We start from the raw sequence: 25,027 nt of genomic DNA, 5'->3' as shown, positions 1-25,027 counted from the left end.
ATTCAGTCTGACATCATAGATGTAATTCTATGCTGTTGTTTTGTTACATCTCTCTCTCTCTCTCACACACACACAAACACATACACTCACATACATATACACTCATACATTCGCACACACAAACACACACACACACACACACACGCACGCGCGCGCTCGCACACACACACACAGACACACTCACATGCACACACACACACACACACACAAATACACACACATGCACACATTTAGCTCTTTTTTATGGGAAGTACGGTATTTAAAAATAACTGGGCACGAGGGACTGTAGATCTATGCCTAATGCAATTTAATAAAAGCCATTTAATATTATGACTTCCACTTACAACAGTACTCACCTTTTCTGCCTTTTTTCCGTCCGACACAGCACTGCTCAAAGTGATTAAGTACAACGCTGTACAAAAGAAGAGCACGTGATAGGCAAACGTGCACGCCATTCTTACAAATCACGCGCCTGTAGGCCTACCTCGCGGTCAAGGTCGGCACTGCATTATCTGGGGAGAACTCATTGAATGATCAGGGAAGGGAAAAAGTTAATCTACATTATGTTTGCTGCTTTTATTGATCAACAAATTCTTAGATGGAGGATAATTAACATTATCATTGTGAATTAATTACCAAGTTAGTGATGCATCCCGCTTATCATCAGATTCTGCGAATTTTCTGCCGTTAGTGCTGGTCTGCTCTTAACGACGTCACAGAGATGTGTTTGTGCACAGCGTTCTTGTTTTTTTGACTGGTGTTGATGTGGACTGACAAAATGACGTTGACACACTGTTGTTGGTATCTAAGCAGCGGTCAGACGGATCAAAACTGTCATCCGTGCATTTTTTTTACGGGTGCTGATCGTCTTTTTTTCGGACGACCAGGCTGACTTTTTGAGTGATGAAAAGAGCATGTTTTGCACTGATCCAAAGATAGATCTGGATTGAAAGTTGTCCAGATTTCTGACATTCTGTCAATGTCAAGTGCAACATTTTCATTTGCAGTTTTGAACTGAGAATTTCCAAGAGTATGTTTCATTTTTATCAGTTTTTTGTAGCACTTGATACAAATGCATGTGGGATGTTTGCCCTCTTCATCATTCGAAACATCTAGACTGAAAAAATGAAACAGTTAAGAAGAATACTTGGCACAAAGTCTTGCATTCAACCCCTTATCTTTATCTCTTCTGAAAACCCGCTCACCACACACACGACACATATAATCCAAACATCTCAAGTGTTCACTGAAGGTGAGTTGTCCAGTCAGCAAAGTTGCCACTGCCGCACCAGATTCCATTTTTGTCGGCACTCACACACACACACTTAGGTCAAATAACTGGATGTAACACAAAAACGCGGACAGTATCTGGTAAATCACACGACACACTTAAAGTTCACATTCACTGGAATCATGTACACAAAAATGACAGCAAACAAAAGTGACTGTGCACGAATATGATGAAATGATAATCACTTAAACAATACACCTTTCTCTGCTGGAAACATAGCATAAAGAGCGCGGCACCCGCTCCCCTTCCCCCCCCCCCCCCCCTCCCATCCCAGTGGAATCTAGGTCAGCAGCAGTGCTCCTGACCGCTCACTGAACTCTGGAACTAAATAGCTCTGCTGGAAGTTAAGTGGCACAGCCGTGTGGATTATGCCCCAAACTGCCATAAAAATATCCACAGAATCAGTCGGAATTCACAGTTAAAAATTGTAAACCATGCGAGTTAATACCCTTGAATTGATCACGATGAAACGAAAAAATTTCCAGTCTTGACTTTATTCAAAATGAAATCCTTTTCACTTCATACGACGTTTAGAAGTACTTGTACTTGGCTCTACATGTTATTAGTTTAACAAAATACAAAATTTTCATATCAGCTTTAAAACTATAAAACTAGAATGAACATAAAAGAGAAATTGAATCGACCGTGGCGTACTACATTCCCGGCGGGTGTAACTAAACTTGTACATCTATCTAGATCTAGAGAAAACGGCTAAATGTTGCAGTGTGATTTCAGTGATAGCCACGCCTCCTTTACTGTGGACTTAAAAATAATTTTTTTTATTGCCCTTAAAGATTTTTTGAATGCCCAAGATACACCAGAATAATATGATTTAAACAGCGTTTTCACTGCGAATACCACAATTGATTTATCGCGGGATTCGAATCTGGTTAGGACTCTTTTTTCTTTCTTTTTTTCTTTTTTTTTTAACCCAAAGCTTTATAATAACAAATACAGAACACATTTTAACGATTAGATTTTTTTTTTTTTTAAGTGTATCACAAGTGAGTCTTGAAGGCCAGAGACAACCGTCATCGAAAAATTAAGACGCAGAAGAAACAAAAGAATGGCACCGAACAGGATGCAAACTATTCAGCCCCATGGTGGAATACTGACACAGAGAGAGCCAGGATAGAAAAACATGCGGCTGTCAAACTTTGGCAAAAAGAAAGAACAAAACCATCTCCGGACAAAGATATTGAAACAAAAATGAAAGAAAAAACTAAGGCCTGACAAAGGAGGTAGAAAGAGTTAATACAATAGTTGGTGATTTTTGGTACTTTGCCTCATTATGTATCCATCTTTTGGTTGGTCTTTGTGTCACAGTTATCTGTCATTCAGGCTTCTAGTATTTTTGGATTTTTATTTGCAAGACGGTTCATTTTGAACAGCGAGAGCTGGCCATTGTGTGTCATCACCCCTCCCTCGACGCACATGCAAAACGGACAACCGGACTTTGTGTTGACTGTCACTGTCCCAAGTGATAAAGATTAGTTCTAAACTGAACAGGAACTGTCTGTGTGTTCTTTTATGCACAATCTGTGGCAAGTGTAGGCTGCAGAGAGAAACGCTTTGGAATTTAACTGTTTGTTTGTGATCGAGGTGTGGATGTGAATATGTTAACGGACACATGGCTGCACCGCCAGGGTGACAAAGCAGTGTGTGTTGACATGACCCCGCCGGGTTACACACTGCACTCCTTTCCTTGAACTCCTCATGGAGGAGGTGTGGCCTTTCTGTTCCATAACAGTATCATGGACAGCACAACCATCACCACTACCTTTCCATTCACACACACTTCTTTTTAACTTGCTGAGCTATCTTTTAATGCCCCAGAATCAGTCCACCTTTTCTGTGTGTACCGGCCACCAACAGTAAGAAAAATAAGCCATCTAATGCTAATTTCCTGCCAGATTTTCTTGACTTTTTGGAACATTGTAATGTGAGATCTGGTAAGCTCCTGAACATTCATTTTGATTGTCCATCCAACCCCACAACTGCACAAGTTCTAGAATTCTTGCAGCTTTTCTATTTGACACAGGCTGTTGATATTCCAACTCAGGACTTCGGCCATACTTTGGATCCACTTATCTTCAGAGAGGCTGATCAGTTTTTTTGTTCATTCTCGGTATGTCATGATCTGAATTTGGACCATGTCGCTCTTCTGGTTTTTCTTAACGCATCAAAGCCCCCGAACCGACCTACATTCAGGAGTGTCAGGGATCGGCGGTCTATAGATAAGATGCAGCTTTGTGCTGATGTGGCCTCCAGCATCACCTGCCTTCGGCCAACTCACAGTGGAGGTGCTGTCCTGGCACCTCTCCCTGGTACAGCTCCGTCGGTCCTGACCTGCGGGCCCTGGAGCAGGTGAGGTGTGATGCAGAGCACCAGTGGGTTGCCAAAAAACTGACAGTGTACAAGCAGATTATGGACGCTGCCAAAGACAAGATAACATAACTAGTTGTAAATGCTAAAATCAGTTTCTACAGTGCTAAGATCGCAGCATCTACTTCATGCAGGGAACTGTTCAGGCCAACAGGCAGCTTGATGAGGAGGGTGAAGCAGAGTCCTCTGCCATTGCTCTTCCCACCACACCAGCTGGCTCAGATGTTTTCAGACTATTTCAGTGCCAAAGTTGCCACTATCCGTAACTCTTTGGACCAACAGCCTAGTCCCCCTGCTCTGCCTGTTGATGTTGACCACCTGTGCCAGATCTATATTTCGTCTCAGTCACTGCACTCCACCTGCAATTTTCATATTCCAAACAGGCAAAAGAAACTCTGTGGGGAACGCACATTCTCTTTCATTGGACCTGTCATCTGGAACAAACTCTCTTATTCTGTCTGACATGCTTAGTCTTTGTGCTTGTTCAAATCAGCTCTCAAAACTCACCTTTTCCACAGTTGTTAAGATGATTTTTTCTGCCCTGTGTGCCTGTCTGCGATTGTTGGTGGGTGGAGAGAGGAATTGGGCTATAGCAAAAAAAACTTTGATGGATAGATCAATTCTGTTTTTTGTTTGTTAATCTGTAATTTTTAAACATTTTTTGTTTGTTCATCTGTGATTTTTAAACTTTCTGAAAGTACTTTAATGTCAAAAATAATAAAATCTGACTTTGTGGATGAGATGCTTTTCTGATGGAACTGAAATGTTTACCTGATTGTGGATGTCACTGTTCCTTCTTTCCTGATGGCACTGAAATGTTTACCTGATTGTGGATGTCACTGTTCCTTCTTTCCTGATGGAACTGAAATGTTTACCTGATTGTGGATGTCACTGTTCCTTCTTTCCTGATGGAACTGAAATGTTTACCTGATTGTGGATGTCACTGTTCCTTCTTTCCTGATGGAACTGAAATGTTTACCTGATTGTGGATGTCACTGTTCCTTCTTTCCTGATGGAACTGAAATGTTTACCTGATTGTGGATGTCACTGTTCCTTCTTTCCTGATGGCACTGAAATGTTTACCTGATTGTGGATGTCACTGTTCCTTCTTTCCTGATGGCACTGAAATGTTTACCTGATTGTGGATGTCACTGTTCCTTGTGGGATGCAGACTCTGACAGTTGCTGACATGAATGAATGCTGCATGTCACCTGACACCTTTCTGACATAACTGGAATTTTTGTGTTGTTTTTGTTTTGGATAGAATTTCCTGCACTTTGCCCATTACCAGTAACCTATGTAATTGTTTTTGTTATGCCCATACATTGTTATTGTGTTAGCAAACCAGACTGTTGTTGTGAATTCTCTGTACCTCTTGGCCAAACAAAACAGTGAGACAGAAATGTACCTGTGGAATGTAGACCCATTGTTTTGGGAGTATTACAAACTTTAAAAATACTCTAAATAATGATGGACGAATTATGAGCTAATGTTGCATTGTAGTGTGTATGTGTATATGTGGATGCACACATGTGTGTGTGTGTGTGTGTATGCCACGATATGTGTGTGTGCATTCTTATTTTATGTTTTCCCCTTGTCTCCTTTCACCTGTCAATTAAATAGCAAGAATAGCAAGCACTGTGTCTTGTGATGTTGCCGAGAGTGTGATATTTTCCTGCAACCTAAACACACTTCTTTTTCTTTTTTTTAAATTTATTGCATGTCTTCTTGTGAACATAAGTATTTGCACATCTTTCTGTTGTGGCTTCATTCATAATATTCATCTGTCTATTTGTTTCCTTCTCTTTTGTTGTTAAACTAGTGGTTTATGCATTTGGACAGTGCATGTCTATGTGATGAATCTGCTAATTGCTATTTATTGATAGATTGGTGGTTTTTGCGTTGTGATAGTGTATATATGTGTAAGGAATAATGTGCTAGTTTTTGGTTCACAAATGTATACAATGTGAGTCTGTGGAATAACCATCTGTTTCAGTTGTCAGTTTGTCTGTATGTATGTATGCACATGCGTGTGTGACTGTGGTGAAATTTAGCAATTAGTTTTTCACTGTAAAACTTTGTCAATACCCAGTTTGCCTTAAAATAGAAAATGAAAAAAAAATCTGTTCTTTTCACATGTTACAATGACAGTGCACTTCTTGGAATGGCAAAAAAGGTTTGCATAGTCATTTTGCTGTTGCATTTTTATTTCTTTTTCACAAAAAGTTAGCCATTAGATTTTGAATATTGACATTTTGAATATTGACACTTTGATTCGAGTCATTTTATCATTTTATGAAGAATAGAAACTTCTGCATAGTATGGAAGTTATATTAATGCATTCATCTGCCAAGAGCAGCAAAATTCTGCCATGTGATGGGACATCAATCTGAATATAATGCAAGATAAAATCTGTGAAATGGATCTCACTGGAACTTCCCAAGTTCACTTAAACTGATACACAAAACAAATGCAAATGTGAAATCATGTTACTCAAAACTGTCTACTAGTTGATCATCTACTGCAAACAAGAGCTGCTATAGAATTATTGCCCCACCAAAAATCACATTCGTGAAATCTTAGCTGTTTTAGGACATGAGTTAGACCAGATCTTGTTGCATTTATAAACTTCAGTTTGGCTCCTCAGTAGCATCAAAATTACCAGATCACCAAACCATGAAGTTTCATGTGGAAAACAGTTGTAAAATCATTACAGAATGCTCTAAATATGTTTGAAACCAGTCTGCTCTATCCTTGTAAGGGTTGGGGAGGAGGTGGTGAGTGCTCAGTGGGTGAATTTTATTTAACTAACTAATATCGCTTATTTGCAGGACATACACAAAATATTTTGAATGAAAATTATTTCAGTCAGTATTTCTTGTATTCTGAACCAGGGAAACATGACATGTGTAAATGTTAACCAGAGAAACCCCATGATTTTATGACAAAGACAACTCCTGGCAAAACGTCTGTTCCTGATGAGGGGAAGTAACTTGAGCCGTGAACTCCTAAAAGGGTAAAAAGTGCACTCAAACATATATAGGAAAGAGTGATATTAAAGTGATAAAATAATAAAACAGGACTATTTTGTGTAATTTCATAGAAGATTTTATAGTAGGCTGATACAAGCCTTGTGATAGAATAAATAACAATATTTCAATTCTGGCTATTAATTCAAATAGGACAGCCCCCTCTGAAAAAGAAAACATATAACTTGTCCTGGTTTCTGTTGTATAAATTTGATTTTTGATGGTTTGAAGTTGAGCTTGTCTTAAGTTCATTGACCAGGGTGTGAAGGGGTACCCTTGTGCCAAGGGCTGTAATTCTTGTGCATCCCAATATTTTTCTTGGTGGCATGTGAAAATGAGTTCAGCACACACTGGAGGACATTTAAAGACTAGTCTACATCATTCCTGTGAGGTTGTAAAGTAGACCCCCCTGGCATTGCAGACTATGTGTTTTCACGGATTCCAGCAATAAATAGCTTTTTTTTTCTTTTCTTTTTTTACTTTTGTATTCTTGCTGAAACTACAGTGCTGAGAGGTTCAAACATGCTTTGATAATGTATTAAGTGACTTCATGAGTGTGTCTTACTTGAGTTACAAAGAATGACAAAATTATCAATATGTTTGGAGTGGGAGAATGCATCTGATCCATTAATCATAATTTTTGTTGAAAGAACTGAACTTGTCTGGAGTATACCACACCTCAAAATGCAGTTGTGTTGAAGCCAAAAAGTCATGATAAGACAGGAACATTTTGAATTTTGGATTCTTCTATATCATAAATGTGAAATAATGAAATGCTGATCAATGTGAGATGCTTAAGATAGAATTTTCATTTCCAGCACACAACTTTGTGTTTGACAAATGCTTGTTTCTGAGGTGAGCAAATACATGATATGGATCAATACATGAAAGTGCTGGTAATATCTCATCCCCCACCCCCTTCTCCCAAACTCCTTCTTCTCCCTTGTATTTTCGGTTTTGTTGTTTCTCAGCAGGAATCACTTGTGAGTCATGAAGATTTTGCCTCTTCTTTTTAATTTATTATACTGACTGTTTTCATGCTTGCACAGTGGGTATGTGTAAGATGAATCTGCTCCATGTTTTTTAATATGGTACCCAACTGTTCACATTTTGCTTCCTTGGTCTCTAGTTTTGTTTCATTCTCTGTTGCTGAATTAGTTTCACCTGAGAGGTTTCTTTGGTTTACTGGTGTGTATGTTTATGAGTGTTGAAATGTTTTAGTTTTTCTTTTTAAGTGTATCACCACCCTTTGTGATTATGAGTATTTTATAACTGAAATATTTAGAACACAGTTACAGGTTAACCTTTTCAGCTCTTGAGGATTACAGCCTGAACAACTGTCCACATCTGTCTTGAGTTAATTCTGCAGCAGTATTTGTAGATCACTTCACGATTTCAAGACTCTTTATACTGGCTTCACATAGAAAAAAAAATGGTATGGACAAGGGGTATTAAAATGACATTCAATTTTCAATGACTCCACATCTAAAAATCATAAAAATATGGTGGCTTATGCATGCTGCCTCACCCCCCACCCTCCCACACCACCACCCTCATGCACACACACACACACACACACACACACACACACACACACAGATGCACACACAGATGCACACACCAATATTAACGCTTATATACCTTCCACATAAGATTACTACAAAACACAATAGCAAGACCACCACAGATTTTGTACATTCATTCCTGTTTATCTAATACTCACAGGTCTTGTTGACTGCTGACTCACGGCCTATGTGTCTTAATGTTTATGATGATTTTTTTAAGATGTAATAATCGATTGTTTTAAGATGTAATAATCACTGTTGGGATCATGGTGTCAGTTTTGGCTTACTGGTGTGTATGTATATGAGGGTTTAAATGTATATTAATTGCAACTGAGCATGTTACAAATGCCCATAAAGATTGTGTACAAAGCCCAGGTCTCAGTTCAAGCTGTTATGTTAGATACTATGCTTCACAAAAGAAAAATCAAGATACAAAATGGTACTGTTTTATAATGGCTCTGTTTGGTGCCACTTTTCCCCATTTTGTAGTTTTCTGACTTTATCAGTTTGAAGTTCCTTTAATTCTTTACAAATATTGAACCATTGCAGTTTGGCCATAATGATCTGAGAAAAAAATTATTGGCCAGAAAATACTCTACACTTTTACTTCATTTGCATTGAAAATCAAACCTGTTGTTTCCCTTTGCTTATTTCAGTGCATGATTGATAGTTCACAAAAAACAATTACAACAACAAAACCCACACAAATGTCTCATCAGTCGGTGCTTGGACATGCAGAGTCACAGTACAGCTGAACTCAGGTGCAGGGCAAAATGAGATTATGTACAAATTTCTTCTTTTTTTTGGTTTGTACTGTCTTTATAGTTTATATGGTTTCATTACGGTTTAAGATGGAGTAAAATTATTTATTTGGTGTACATGTGTTTCATTACGTTTTGTTTCCTTTGTGTTTATTTGTTTTGTGATGCATTGTTTGCTATGGTTTGTTCAATGTGACCAATTTATCCATTGTGTACTTTTTATTTTATTTTGTCCACCTCTTGTTTAATGTGATCAGTTAACTTATTGTATGCTTTTTCTTGATGGACTCTTCCTGCCTCCCATAAGGGGCAAAATGATGGATCAGATCTTTGGTAGTTCACGTTAGGATGTGACTAAGATGCCAATTCCGATCCTGCTTCCATCATAATAGTAAATTGCACGTGTCAGTTTGCATTTTTGACAAGATATATTTCACCAGAAAGATCCACATAAAGGATTGAATTTAGCACCCATTTTGCTTGATAGCGCCATGGCTGTTTCTCATCATGTCTGCTGCTGGTTTGGTAACATCTGTTCCTTGATCACTATCCTGCTTGCAACATCAACAACATTTCTTTAGTTCTTTTTCAGTTAGTCTAAGTCCTAGCTGTTTGTGATTGTATCTGATGGGAAGAAGAAAAATAAGATAAAACAAAAGTAATATTTTTGGTATGGAAGCAGTACTCAGCATGAAAAGATTACCGTAACAGGATAGAATGCATGTGCAGTGTGCTGCCATTGGGATGATATGCATGTTTTTTGACAATTCTTTCAACTACTGATTGACATGTTATAATATTAATTGCAACTGAGTGTGTTACAAATGCCAATATAGATTGGGTACATTCAAAACCCAGCACTTCGTTCTAGCTGTTATGTTAAATACTATTTTTCATAAAATAAAAATCAAGATACAAAACTGTACTGTGTTAAAATGGCTCTGTTAGGTGCCGTTTTTCACCATTTTGTATTTTTATGACTAATTTTTCAGTTTGAAGTGTGCAAAAAAGTCTTTTATAAACAAATTAGTCTTCTACATGTCACTTCAAAGTGTTTGAAAAAGTCGTACTACAAATTAGTCTTCTACATCACAATGCAAATTAGTCTTCATTATCACTTCAAATTATATGATAAAGTCATTCAAAAAGTAGTCTTCTAGATTACTTAAAGGTGAAAGGACAAGTAGTATGACAATTTGGTCTTTATCACTTAAAATGTATGACAAAGTAGCAATACACAGTAGTTTTCTGCATCATTTTGAAGTACAGATTATATGAAAAAGTTGTATCACAGCTTAGTCTCTCCCATTACTTCAAAATGTATGAGTGAGCAGTATTACAAATAAGTCTGCTGCTCCAGTTCAGAGTTGATGAAAAAGTACTGCTACAAATCAGTTTGCCTGCACAAGCTGAACAACCCACGTCTAGAAACGTGACTTGAGGCACATTGCAATGCCAGGGAAATGCACTTTTGATTCCATTAAGCTTGAAGCAGTTTGTCCACCATGAGTGGAGTAATCCTGAACAGCGGACTGCTGTCTGAAACAGCGCTGATTGGAGGTAAAGGTCTCCCCAGTGTTCTCACTTTGCCCTTATGCCTGACTGGATAGATGCCATTCATGATAGCCCTGTCAAGAAGAGTGACTACAGTGGAGGTTGTCAAAGTATACTGGTGCACAAAAAGGGACTGCATTTGCAAGACTGTTTAGTTTTCACAGTATTGGTTTTAAACAAGCTGTTAGCTCACAATTTCTCACAATCCCACATTTTCTCTCTATTGTGTGAGAGAGCATGGGAATTCCCCCTAACTTTTTTTGTACTTATTATCGAAAACATTTCCTTTGTCACTGGGGTTTGTTTCTTGTCTTTTACCAACACAAATCCCGGAGAAAACAGAGAGGAAAAGAAAAGAGAAGGGGGGGATGACAATGACAATCATGATAATGTTTGTGACATCAGTGAAGATGATGAAGGTGATGTCACAGTTCTGGTTTGAAAAAATTGTGTCCGTGTATGTGTATATCAGTGCATGAGTGATTGAGTGGGCTAGTAAAAGAAAGGTAGAGAGAGTTTGTGTGTGTATGTCAGTGTGTGTGTGTGTGTGTGTGTGTGTGTGTGTGTTTCCTTTTTTGTGTTTACTTGGCTGGTTGATTTGTTCTTCTTTCATTCTGTTTTTAAGATAATACTTTCATGTTCTGAGTGTCTTCTGTGTTTTCAGTGCAGTCTTGCATGCGAAAGGATGCTGACGCAAACAGATGAACAAGCATGAAATGAAGAACATTCTAAATAAATGTGACAGAAAAGGTTGCATCACAACAAACATCAAAACTATTTGGTCCAGTTTTCACACTCCCTGCGTGAGGGTAAAGCATTTAGAAACACCTTTTTCTGTCATATCTATGTAGAAAGTTGAATCATTTTGATGTTATTCCCAACATCCTTCGGGAAAGATTCGGTTAAGTCTTATTGTATTATATTAAATTAAATTATATATTATATTATATTATATTATATTTCTGTCTGATTTATACACATTGCCTTAATTTTGTTGTTTGCTATTGATTCCAATATTGAGTTTGAGGTTGATGCATTGCAGTGATCCATCTTATGTGCATACAATAAATAGATGTGTTTCGTGTCATTATTGTTGTCATTACTGTGTCTGTTGATGTCTTTGCAAATGCCACTGTCATTATCATGGTTGCTGTTGTAATCAACTCCCTCTTACTCTTTTCTTTTCCTCTCTCTCATTTTTGAAGATTTGCTTTGGGAAAAGACAAGAAACCAACTCAGATGATAAAGGAAATATTTTTGATAAAAATAAGGACTTCCCACAGTTTTTCACACATTGTGAGAAATCATGAAGGTGCCCCCCCACAATTTCTCGAATTTGAGAGAAAATGTGGGAGCGGAAAGACCACACTTTCTTGCAGTCCCATGGTATCACTCAAAGTGAGAGAAATTAAAGGATTGTGAAAAATTGTGGGCTTACATAGGCACCACTTGAACACCACCAAAGTGACTCAGCAGCATATCTGCCAATCTGCGCTGCTATTTGACACATCCTCAGCAGAACTTCATCGGCTGACTCAAAGTTCAGATCTGACAGTGTGTGTGTGTATGTGTGTGTGTGTTTGTGTGTGTGTGTTAAAGTCTGCTTAATTATGTTGCCATTGTGTGTGTGTGGTCCTTTTCAGGCCTGGATTGGAGGCCGTTAGACGTGAATGAGGCCAACTCCACAGTGTCACGCCTCGTGAAACCTGTGTTTGCTCCTGCCTTTGAATCAGATGATTTTTGTCCTGGAATAAGTGAGAAAGCAGTGTTTGGCTGTTGTATTTTTTTGTTTTGTTTTTCCCAATGTAGTCATGGGTATTTTCATTGTTGGATGAATGGGACTGTAAAATTTGCACTGCTGTTTTGTACTTCATGTAATCATATACTTATTCTGCAGTCTGTGCTTTACGCCCTTTCTTGTTCTAACAGCTAACCAGTGGGGTGATCGCTGTGCTTTGCGTTTTGTGGTTAAACGATAACAAAAATTTACTTTTTTTCAAGTCAGTATTTAGTTTCTGTCTTCAACATGCAATGCTGGAAGGTTGAGATTTGGGGATTTTATCATGCTTCATGCTGAGTTGTCTGCTTCTAAAATGAAGCACTGTGAATACAGTGAGAATTGAGCTGTTTGGTTTTGATCATTCTCCAGTGCTTAGGAATGATTTGTTTAAGCATTTGCTGGTCAATATTTATCCCAGCAACATAGTGTAGCAGCTTTTCAAATCAGATTTACTTTGTTTATTTTTCTATTATGTTTGCATTATACAGATTGATCTTGTTCATTTAAGTACTCCTGATTTTGCCATACATGAGTGTGAAGTGGGAGTCATAATGCCTGTCAGGATGAACTGGATTCTTCTTAAAATTCTGTGATATCTGTCATAGGTCGTGCATTCTTTCTATTTTCATAATTTCACTGCATGTGTTAGATATTTTGTTTATGGCTTGTGCCTAACTGTCGATTGGGAAACTTTTAAGGTATTTGATTCAGTTTTTACAGTATCACTTTGTGCTCTGTGTTTCGGTGACAGTAAACTTCAGAGATGTCTGATTTTTGTCCTTTAAAATTTTTTTTGTTTTTTGTTATTAATGTTCCAGACTGTTGGTGACAGTGAAAAGATACCAAGATTTGTTATGCCTTTAGCAGGATTTGAATACTACAGTTGCTATTTTTACCCTGAATTGCTATAATGTTGACATTCAGGAAGGATTTGAATTTTCTGATTCAGAAAAGAGATTTGACCCAGTTGTAAAGATAAAGTTTGGACTTTGTAGACAAAGGCAACTTGTACAGTTCAAACACAGGTAAAATGTGAATCTGCATGAGACTTTGTGTGTAAATACCAATAAGTAAAACATGCATTTAAACATTAGAATGAAAAAAATCAAACATTCATAACCCTGCATGATGGGCGCAATAGCTGAGTGGTTAAAGCATTGGACTTTCAATCTGAGGGTCCGGGGTTCAAATCTTGGTAACGGCGCCTGGTGGGTAAAGGGTGGAGATTTTTCCAATATCCCAAGTCAACATATGTGCAGACCTGCATGTGCCTGAACCCCCTTCATATGTATACGTATGCAGAAGATACATATGCATGTTCAAAATCCTGTAATCCATGTCTGCGTTCGGTGGGTTATGGAAAGAAGAACATACCCAGCATGCACACCCCTGAAAACAGAGTATGGCTGCCTGCATGGTGGGGTAAAATTGGTCATACACATAAAAGCCCACTCATGTACATAGGAGTGAACGTGGGAGTTGCAGCCCATGAACGAAGAAGAAGAAGAATAACCCTGCACAAACACACAACCAAATATTAAAGTATCTTCAGACACACCCAAATATCTCTGCACACAACATCACACTCATCATACATATACATCACAATACCGAAATAATGCACATTTCATATATATCACAATAGTTAACACTAATAATACAATACTTTGGTACTCATGGGTCCTCCAGCTGATCAGATCAGTCATTTGCAGAAAGTTAAGAACAGTGCAGCTAAATTTGTAATGCAGAAGTATAAGTGTGAGCATGTGACACCTTGTCTGGAAGAGCTGCACTAGCATCCAGTTAAATTCTGCATCCAGTTCAAAATTGCCATGATTGCGTACCACTTTTCTGATGGCACACTGCGGCAGTATCTCTCTTCTTTACTAAGGACTCATCAGTCTTCCTGGTCACTTTAATCTTCAGCTGAAAGGTAACTTCAGGTGCTGAGCACTAATTTGAAAACCTTCAGTCATCAAAGGTTAAGTTTCTCAGCCCCAACTGTCTGGAACTCACTGCCTGCTGACCTGTGAAGACCCCTTCCCTGGACTCTTTCAAGTCCCAACTAAAAAACATCTTTTTTGTCTTGCAGCTGTATAAATTTTTATGCTAATTTGCTGTTCTATGACAGAAGCACAATTTTTTTTAGTGTTGTGTGTGTGTGTGTGTGTCTGGGGGTGAGGGGGTGCTGTGTGTGTATTGTGTGTATTTTGCGTGCATGCATGTGTGTGTGTGCGTGTGCGTACATGTGTGTGTGTGTGTGTGCTGTTCATAATGCGAGGATGGTGATTGTTTCTTTGTGGCTGATTCTTTTCCTGGATGATATTGATTCTCTTTGTAACAAGTAATTTGTGGAGCAAGGCAAGGCTAGGCAAGGCAAGGAGTTTATTTCGTGTGCCCCCATGGGGCATTGAAACATTACATACAATCATCTTTAACACATATTCTATAAATAAAAAGAGTGATGTCAAAAACTAGAAATAGGTTCATTCATTCATTCACTCAATATACACATTTACAAGTACTATTTCACTCATAATACAAACAAACAAACAAAAATTCTTATCAATAGACAAAACATTAATGAAAAGAACTACGTATAGCAGAAACAGAGGATTTAAGTTTTAACCATATTCTTTTCTCTTTTTTTTTTCCAGAAAACAGTAGAATTTAATGGAGTTGGGCGGATTCTATAATATCTAGATAAACATTTTTGTCTAATGCTTTCAAAAAAGAGCACACAAATACTGAAAATCATCAGCAATGTCGTTTGTGGAACATTTATCACAGATTCTTTCATTTCTAGGTAAATTGTCAAAACGCTGTCTATTAACAAGCAAAGGATTATTGGTTGTTCTAAACTTTACTAACTCAATTACACAGTTATTTAGCAGTCCTGTAAAATAAGCATCTTGGCCAAAGTTTGGTTTAAGCATTCTGTAATTGATATACATAGAATCTTTATCGACATGTCTATACCAGTCTTGCAAAAACTTATCTTTTAAGCAATGTTTTACTTTCTCTTTGAACCATGTAGGATGTACATCAAAACTGTGCTGGTTTAACCAAAAACAACTAAATCCAATTTCATTCTAGACGGTCTGAATACTTTTCAAGTATTGGTTCTGATGTACGTTCTGTATGAGTTGAAGAGACATCTATAAACAACAGAAGACAATTTTGATGTTCTTTGGTTTGTAACAAGCCTAAACCAAAACACTAGCAATCAGGTTCTAACAGAGACAGACACGGGAAATTTACCAGTTCCACCAAAATCGATAAATGATGGGGTCAATTGCCTTAGTTCTAGAACTAGTTTATAAAATTTTGATTGTAATTTTCTCACCATTTCCTATACATCAAAAAAAAAATTTCACAACCATATGTAAAAAGAACTGTTTTATCAAATAAATCAATAATTAGATTGACAGGGAGATTCAGTTGGCTAGTTTTCTTCAGTAATGCAAGTGCTACTCCTGAAGCACGATCGTATAAATCATGTTGGGCAACATGCATTTTATTATTGTAAGTTAGCTTTAATCCTGAATATTGAAAGTCACTTACAACCTCAGTTTTGTCCTTATTGATATAAAAATCAGGAAATGTTCTTACTTTTGCCCCTAGAAAATACTACTACTTTACACTTTTTAGTATTCAGATTTAGCTTCCATTTTTCTCAGTACTGTCTCATTGAAGTAAGACCATTCTATAAACCAACGGCTGTCTGAGAAAATTACAGTATCATCTGTGTAAAGCAGAACAAATAGTTTTAAGAAAATATTGCAATCTTGTTCACTCATATTCATTTTCCTAGCCTCATCAACTATATTTTCTAGTCCATCTAAATCTTCTTCTAAATGAGGTTTCATGTCATTGAAAAACAAGGCAAACCTTATCGGGGACAGATTTTCTCTGTCTCACCCCAACATTTGAACTGAAAAATTCTGAGGATTCATCACTGGCCATAACATTTGATTTAACGTCACCAAACATGTTTATAATAACTTGCAATATTTTACCACTAATACCACACCTTAGCAGTTTTTGCCATAAGAACATCCTGTTAACCTTATCAAAAACTTTCTAGTAGTCTAAAAAAGCACATTATAATCTCTTTTTTTCTTAACAGCAAAATATCAGTGATACCATATAAAGTAAACAAATGATCTAACGTTGAAAAATTACTTCTAAATCCAGCTTGTTTCTGCCCCAGTATACCCGAACTATCGATGTATAGTTTTAAATGTTCATTCAGTATTCTTGTAAATAGCTTGCCAAAACATGATGACATTGTGATACCACGATAGTTGTTTATGTCATTGGGTGAACCTTTGTTTTTAAAAATTGGTCTTATGATCCCTACAGTCCAGTCAGATGGAATCTTGCCAGTCAACAGTACAAGATTAAATAATTCAACATATACATTAACCATTTAATCATTTGAGGCTGTCAGAAATTCATTGATAAAATTATCTGTTCCACTTTCCTTATTGTTTTTCAACTTCGTAATGCATTTAACAACCTCAGCTTTGGATATCAAATCTTTAAGTAGAAGATTTTCATAATCATTTTCTTCTAAAGAAAAACAATTCATATCATTATCACCATCCTCAAGGTTCATATTCTTAAACATTCATGAAATGATTTACAGTTAGTTAATTTCATGTTATTCTTTTTCTTATTTCTATCTAACAAACTCAGTACAGTTTCGGATCTTTCAGTTGCAGTTGATGGAGTTTTGTGGCTAAATCTAAGTTATAGTTTGGGGGTGGGTTTTTTTGTTGTTGTTTTTTTCATACATCTTTTTTACTCTTTCGTAGCTTGTTTACTTTCAGAATTCAAGAATACATTCTTGTTTTCATTACGTTTTGCCCTACGTTTAGCTCTATAAAAAAGATTTCGCTTAAGCTTACGTTCCTCATGAAACCAAGGTTCTCCAAATGAACTGTGTTCATGCTTTCTGTCGACCCTATTTTTCTTTCTAATTTCCCAGTGTCCTAGCATTATCCAACAAGACTACATTCACTTTACTCACAATAGAATTCATTGTGTCTACTGTAACAGGAGTCAGGATGTCCAAGTAGTAAATCTAAATCATGATCAAGCTTATTAACTGCATCATCATGAAATTGTTCAGTATAGTTTCCCTTTAAATCATTCAACCATTTTACATAATTCGGTTGAATTGACTCAACCCCCCCCCCCCCCCCCCCCCCCCCATTGTTATTGTCAAGTATTTCATCAACAGCATGCAGAACACTGAATGTAGTAGGCCTCCTTCGGTCATGGCTGACCATGGATAGAGTATATCCGACCTTGGATAGAGTATATCCGACCTAATGTCTAATTGGGCTGTCTGCTTGGACCAAGCAGCGTCGCCTGTGACTGTAAAGACCGATGCGAGAGAAACAGTCTCTGTCGCAGCGGTCACATGTGTAAGCTGATGCTGGTCTGTTGGCTGCCGTCCTTTTTCTGTGAGCTCGCTTTTCTGCTGCAGCAGCTGACAGTTTGTCCTAGCCCATCTGTAGCTGATTCTTGAGAGTGCTTCTCCATCTGTTGCGGTCATCTGCAAGGTCCTCCCAGGACTCAGTGTTGATCTCAAGTGCCTTCATGTCACGTTTGCAAACGTCTTTGTGTCTCAGCTGTGGGCAGCCGATGCTTCTCTGTCCCGTGGCAAGCTCTCGATAAAGGATGTCTTTTGGGATGCAACCATCTTCCATGCGGCAAACGTGGCCCAGCCAGCGCAGCCGACGCTGTCTCAGCATAGTATACATGGTCGGGAGGCCAGCGTGAGTCAGGACTTCAGTGTTTGTCACCTTGTCTTGCCAGGAGATGCCGAGTATGCGCCGTAGGCTTCTCAGGTGGAAGGTATTGAGCCTTTTCTTCTGATGAGCATGTGTGGTCCACGCCTCACTGCCATACAGCAAGGTGCTGAGGACGCAGGCGTTGTATACAGCCATCTTTGTCTTCGTGGTCAGCTTGGGATTTGTCCACACCCTTTGTGTGAGTTGGGCTAGCGTTGCAGCCGCTTTCCCGATCCTCTTGTCAATCTCGGTATCAAAGGAGAGGTTGTTGGTGATGGTGGACCCAAGGTAAGTGAATTGATGGGTGGCTTCAAGCTCATAGTCATCAATGGTGGTGGCTGGTGGAGACGGCGTGTCTTGACCTAGGACGTTTGTCTTCTTGAGACTGATGGTCAGACCGAAATCTTTGCAGGCCTGGGAGAAGCGGTCCATTAGTGACTGCAAGTCCAGCTGGGTGTGGGTCACAACTGCGGCATCATCGGCAAGGAGCATGTCTATGCTGAGGGCTTTGCAGACTTTTGTCCTTGCTCTGAGGCGGGCGAGATTGAAGAGCCTGCCATCTGATCTGGTCTGCAGGTAGATCCCTTCTTGCGCTGTGCTGAACGCATGCCTCAGGAGAAGAGCAAAGAAGATTCCAAATAGGGTGGGGGCGAGGACACAGCCTTGTTTGACACCGCTGCATACGTCGAAGGGCTTGGAGAGGTTACCATTAAACTGCACCGTCCCTTTCATGTTGGAGTGGAAGGACTCAATCAAGCTGTGCAGTTTGGGGGGGCAGCCGGTCTTTCGAAGAGCCCTGAAAAGACCATCTAGGTCAAAGGCCTTGGTGAGGTCAATGAATGCAACATACAGGGGCATCCTCTGCTCTCTGCACTTCTTCTGGATTTGGCGAAGGGAGAAGATCATGTCTACCGTGGATGTCTCTGCTCGGAAACCGCACTGTGATTCTAGATAAACGCATTTGGCCAGTTTCTGCAGGCGAATTAGGAGGACCCGGGCGTAGACTTCGCCTACAATGCTGAGAAGTGAGATGCCTCTGTAGTTGTTGCAGTCGCTCCTTTTGTCCTTGTTTTTGTACAGGGTGATGATCTTGGCGTCCCTCATGTCCTGCGGTACAGCTCCCTCATTCCAGCACTGACAGAGGACTGTGTGCAGAGGATGCAGAAGAGTAGTCTTGCAGTATTTAATGAGGTCTGGGGGAATTCCGTCACTGCCAGGTGCCTTGCCTGAGTCAGGCTGTTAATGGCCTTGCTGAGTTCGTCCTCAGTTGGCTCTGCGTCAAGTTCTTCCATGACCGGCATGCACTTGGTGGCATCGAGGGCTGAGTTGGACACCATGTTTTCTGTGGAGTAGAGGTCAGAGTAGTGTTCCACCCATCTCTCCATCTGCTGTCTAGGATTGTTGATTACTTCCCCAGTGGAGGATTTGAGGGGGGCAGTCTTGCTCTGTGTTGGTTCCAGTGCCTTCTTGATGCCATCATACATCCCTTGGATGTTGCCTCTTTCAGTAGCAGTCTGTATCTCTTCACTGAGCTCTGTCCAGTACTCATTTGCACAACGCCTGGCGTTAAGTTGAACCTTACTCTTGGCGGCCCTGAGGATTTGCAGGTTCTTCTCAATGGGTGACCGTTTGTACTCGGTGAGTGCAGCGTGCTTGGCCTCAATACTGGGAGTCATCTCTGATGATTTGGCCTCAAACCAGTTGTGGGACTTCTTCCCAAAGGTGGCCATAGCAGTGCGGTGCATGGCGTCTCGTAGCATTTCCCATCTTTCTGTGGCAGAGTCTCTGGGCTGCAATGCATTGAATTCTTTCTCAAAGGCCACTGCGAACTGTTCTACAAGGTCTGGCTGAGACATCTTGCTGACGTCAGTGCGAGAGTTCCCATGTTTCTTTGAGCAGTGGAACTTCTTTGGTTGCAGTCTGATCTTGCAGTATACCAGAGAGTGGTCTGTGTCGCAGTCTGCGCTGTGGTAAGAGCAAGTTTGGAGAAGGTTTTTGATGGCAGCTCGTCTTACTGGGATCAGATCCAGTTGGTGCCAATGTTTTGAGCGCGGGTGCCTCCAGAAGACTTTGTGTTGGGGCTTCGTTTTGAAGAAGGAGTTGGCGATGCACAGTTCATGGCAGATACAAAACGCAAGTAGTTGCTGTCCGTTCTCATTCATTTTCCCCACTCCAAAGGAACCGAGACAGGAGGGCCACGAATCGTTGTCTGCACCCACTCTGGCATTGAAGTCGCCCAGGAGAACAAGTTGTTCTGTCCTGGGGATGTTCCTTATGGTTGATGCGAGATTTTCGTAGAACTCATCCTTGGCGTCTGGAGAGGCAGACACAGTTGGAGCATATGCGCTGACAAGAGTGATATAGCCTTTGAAGGTGTTGAGGTGGAGAGTCAGGAGTCGTTCTGAACCACCGCTGCCTGGTTTGATCATGTTCAGCAGGCTGTTCCTGACAGCAAAGCCTACTCCGTACTCTCTTGGGGCATCAGAGCTCTTTCCTTGCCAGAGGAAAGTGTAGTCCCTCTCCTTTAGTGTTCCGGAGTCAGCCAGCTGTGTTTCCTGCAGAGTGGCAATGTCCACATTTAGTCTCTTCAGCTTGCTGTTTATGACAGTCATCTTTCTGGCGTCGCTGATGTCTTGCAGATCTTGGGAGAGCCCAGGCATCATTGTCCAGACATTCCAACAGGCCAGTTTCATTGGTGATCCGTTTCTTGAAGTTTTCTTTTTGCCTGGTGTGGAAATTAACGACCTGCTTGTTGGATATTGTCCTAATCTTCATACACCCATAGAAGAAGGCAGGCCGTGGCGGGACAGCACCTAATTGGTTGGGGGTTGTCCACCTTGGGCGGGCGGTAGCTGTCCAGTGGGACGCGAGTGTCCCTCCCACCGTCAAAAGCAACCCCTGGCATCGGCTCTATGCTAATTGAGCGCTAACTTATAACCAGCAACTGTTGCTTCACGTGTTGTTCTGACGCTAGTGTTAGTAGCGAAGCTGGAGTGTCCTCTCTAGGTTGTAGGTACAAGGTGTTTGTGGATGGATGAACGGATATAAGCCTGGGCAATGTAATATGGAAGACAGGCTGTTGCCCATGCAGCTTGTCCCCCCTCTCCACCTCGCTGACAGATCCAAAGGAACAGCAAGGGTGTTGCGTTTTGGTGCCAACACGGCCGCAGGAGCTGCCAGAAAGTGACAAAGTTTGCCATCCAACCACCTTAGGGGCCCTGCACCGGATTTTCTGTCAGGGTTTACTCAACACTGAATGACATGTTAGGCATTGTAAGTGTTAACATTACCCCAATGAACATCGGAAAACAAATCATTAAAATCCATGACACAAAATTCTTTCACATTTTGACACATATTCAGTAAAACAATTACATAATCCACCACTGACACATTTGTGCATGTCAGTTTACCCACCCTGGCATCAGTCCCCACCCGTTTGTTTGCAGTAGCTAGCTGACATGTTCTACAAAAACTGATCAAATTGTGACCCATGTTATTTGTTTGCTTGTCTTCCCAAGTTCTGGCTGGGAAGTCCCTGTAATAAATAATAATAATAATAATGCAGGCTTATAATAGCGCAGTACCCCCATCTCAGATGGGGCTCATCATGCTTTACTATAAAATACACAAATTTGAGATTAAGTGAAGTAAAAAATATGTACAAAGTCAACACAATCTCACATGACACTGGCTAAAATATACATATTTAAGACTAACATAAAAATATGTAAAGCAACACAGGCACCATCACAGTCTCAAACCACACGTAACAGACCACAGCAAAACAAGGCACATCACATTCAAAGTCAAAAATAAACACCAAGGAACCAGCATCACAAAAAACCACGCCAAAAATCACAAGTTCATACAATCAACGCAAAGAGCACATCCGGGAATACGATCACAGCAAGCACATGCAGGAAAAGTTTCAGTGAGAAAAGTACAGTTTGAAAAGATATGTTTTGAGTGCTCTCTTGAATGCAAATGTTCGGGTGTAACAGGTGTGAGGGTAGTGAATTCCACTGTTTAGGTGGAACAAAAGAAAAGGAATGTTAACCGTAAGTTTTTGTATGAATGTTTGGAACAGACAGTGTGCGCTTGTCATTTGAAGAATGAAGTTGTCTGGACAGTGAACAGACAGAACGTAGATTCGACAATTATTCATGTGGTAATTGTTAACAAGCATCTCATTTGGTTGTCCTGTTCTGGAACTGAAATTTTCCATCCAACAAGCTCTGTCAATTCCCAGCTGAGCAATGGAGGCCACCAGCTCAATATAGGCATTCCTGTTGAAATAAGGAGACCTCTCAGGTTCCAAATAAACAGCACAAAACACATCTTCTGTACCAAATATTACTCCATCTAATTTAAAAAATATGGCAGTTTGGAAAAGGCTGTGGTTCATAATATGGTATTTATTACACACATCAGGGTCAATTTTACATTTGAATCTCTCTTCTTAAAAAATGGTAGTGTACTTTACAAAACAATTTCTTATCAAAACCGGAAACCACCAGACGTTTACTTGTATCTATTTCTGTTCTTGTAAAAAGCTGTATATCTGTCAACTGCGCACTATCAGTATCCGCCAATTTACTTTCAATGAAACACATTATATCATAAGAACTAATATATTCTAGAAAGTCTCTGCACTCAGCTCTTTCAAGTCTGGCCTTAAAACCCCCCTCTTCACAATATAGCCTCCCTCCCCTACTTCTTCCTTGTCTTCAGTTTCTTCAATTTGTGTATCAGTATCAGTAGCTCAAGGAGGCCTCACTGCGTTTGGTCAAATCCATATGCACTACACCACATCTGCCAAGCAGATACCTGACCAGCAGCGTAACCCAACGCGCTTAGTCAGGCCTTGAGACCTTCAGTTTTAGAGTTATGCATGTGTGTGAACGACTGGTGTGAAAGCGCTTAGATTGGTCTCTGCACAAGATTCAGCGCTATATAAATACTATCATTATTATTATTATCATTATACAGTAATTTAGATTTCATCCTGCAAACATTCAGAACTAAGCAAGACAAAGATATCACATCACTACACTTACTACTCAATGAACTAACAGTGCCTGCTTCATTGTTGCTGGTCACTAGTCCTTAAATACTGGTCTGTGTGTCGGTTTCTTGTTCTGGATGATGAACCAAGGATGTTGGTATGCCACCATACACTTACTTAGTGTGCATAAAATAAAGGCAGTAAGTTCTGTACTTGAAAAAAAACAACTAGGAATGATCAGGGAATGCACAAATTTAAAGTTAAGAAATATATTTTATCTGTTTTTATTTATTTCCTTAGCGGGTTGGTTCACACTGCTGGTCAGGCATCTGCTTAGCAGATGTGGCATAGGGTTTATCACTTTATGGGTCTGTCCAAATGCAGTGATGCCTCCTTGAGGAACTGAACTGAACTGAACTTATGTCTTATTCATTTTTTATTAATTTTTCTTTGGTCATTAAACTTGCTGAAACATTTTATGAGTCATTAACAGATGTATATTTGTGTTCAAAGTTCATGGTTCTGACGAAATGATTTGAGATTGTGAATTCTTAAAAGATGAAATGGAGCACCAGTATTTTATTTGCTTTCCTTGATAAACTAACCATGCAGTCTTCATTGGCTTTCCCAGCTTTACCTGTTACCTGTTGTCAAAATTCTACACATATGTTAAGAAAAATTACAAGGTTTCATTTTTGGTTGTGATATTTTAATGCATTTTTGTACTTTAGATGCATTTACTCATTGCCGCAAAGTATGCAAGCACTCTAAATATGGGCACACACTGCAGAAATTGTTTGATTTTTGTCTGAAGGCATTAGTTTTCATGCTTGTAGTTTTTTGGCTTTTTTTGCATGCATGGTAATCTGGCAGTTCACTGATTGGTGGCCTTGTGGAGCATGTGCATGATGAATGTTGCACCCACCACAGGGTTTGCAGTGGCTATGGCACAAGCATTGTGCCTCCTTTGCATTCACACAGGACAGTGATGCACAGCTTCACAGTACTATTTACATATAAATATATATATACATCTTTCTTAAGTGGCTGCTTTTTACAATGTTCATAGGGTGGATTATTGAATTTATTTGATATAAAAATTAAAAAAAGCATGACAGTTCTTGTAATGATAATGGTTATGGTTGATTATAAAGACTATGAAATGAATGTGACAATGTTCTTGTTGGGGTTTTCTATGTGAAATTTAAACATATTACTAATTAACTAAAATGCTCAGGGAATACAGTAGGCAATGGGCCTTATGGTGATAAATGCTTGTTTTGTAAAATTGTGATTTGAGGAATGCAGGATCCTAAAGAGAGAGATACCCTCTTCAGACAGTTGAGCTTGGCTTTTTGCCATTGGTGATGCTGATGGCTGGGCATCCTTTGTTAAATACTGCTTTTTGTACACAACAGTTTTGAACAATACACAGATTATGGCTTTAACAAGACTATTACAACATTTTTGTTTTGATTAGTTTTATGTTTGTGTTGTGGGCAGAGCTTGTACCAGAATGTAGGCAAATACATACATGGGGAAAGATGTCTGGTTTTTTATGTTTATGTGTGCATGTCTTTTTCTAACATGTGCATGTTAGTTTCCTGATTATAACCTGTTTCTTTTCCTCAGATAATCCTCATAAAAAGTGTCAACCCATCTATCAGTCACTCAGATATTTTATGCCTGTATCCCCAGTGTTTTCATGTTCTGTGGGACACCATTTTTTCTTTCAGGAAGTCAGTTTTGTTTGGCTGGGTATGAAGTGTGTGAAAGTGTATGCAGTCCTGAAAGGATTCTGTCTACAAATGAAATTTCCATAAAAAAAAGATATTACAGTTGTCTGTGGG

The 25,027-nt window shown here is 39.4% G+C and overlaps 1 protein-coding gene across 1 annotated transcript in view; it reads left to right on the top strand.

Moving 5' to 3' along the window:
- Positions 1-25,027, top strand: part of LOC143274623 (GATOR complex protein Iml1-like) — a 228,834-nt gene that overhangs the window by 37,464 nt on the left and 166,343 nt on the right. The window contains exon 6 of the mRNA XM_076578493.1: positions 12,229-12,339. Coding sequence (XP_076434608.1) covers positions 12,229-12,339 — 111 coding nt within the window. The remainder of the gene's footprint in view (positions 1-12,228; positions 12,340-25,027) is intronic.

The sequence above is a fragment of the Babylonia areolata genome, chromosome 29, assembly GCF_041734735.1.
Source record: "Babylonia areolata isolate BAREFJ2019XMU chromosome 29, ASM4173473v1, whole genome shotgun sequence".
Taxonomy (NCBI): Eukaryota; Metazoa; Mollusca; class Gastropoda; order Neogastropoda; family Buccinidae; genus Babylonia; species Babylonia areolata.
This window is presented reverse-complemented; position numbering and strand designations above follow the sequence as displayed.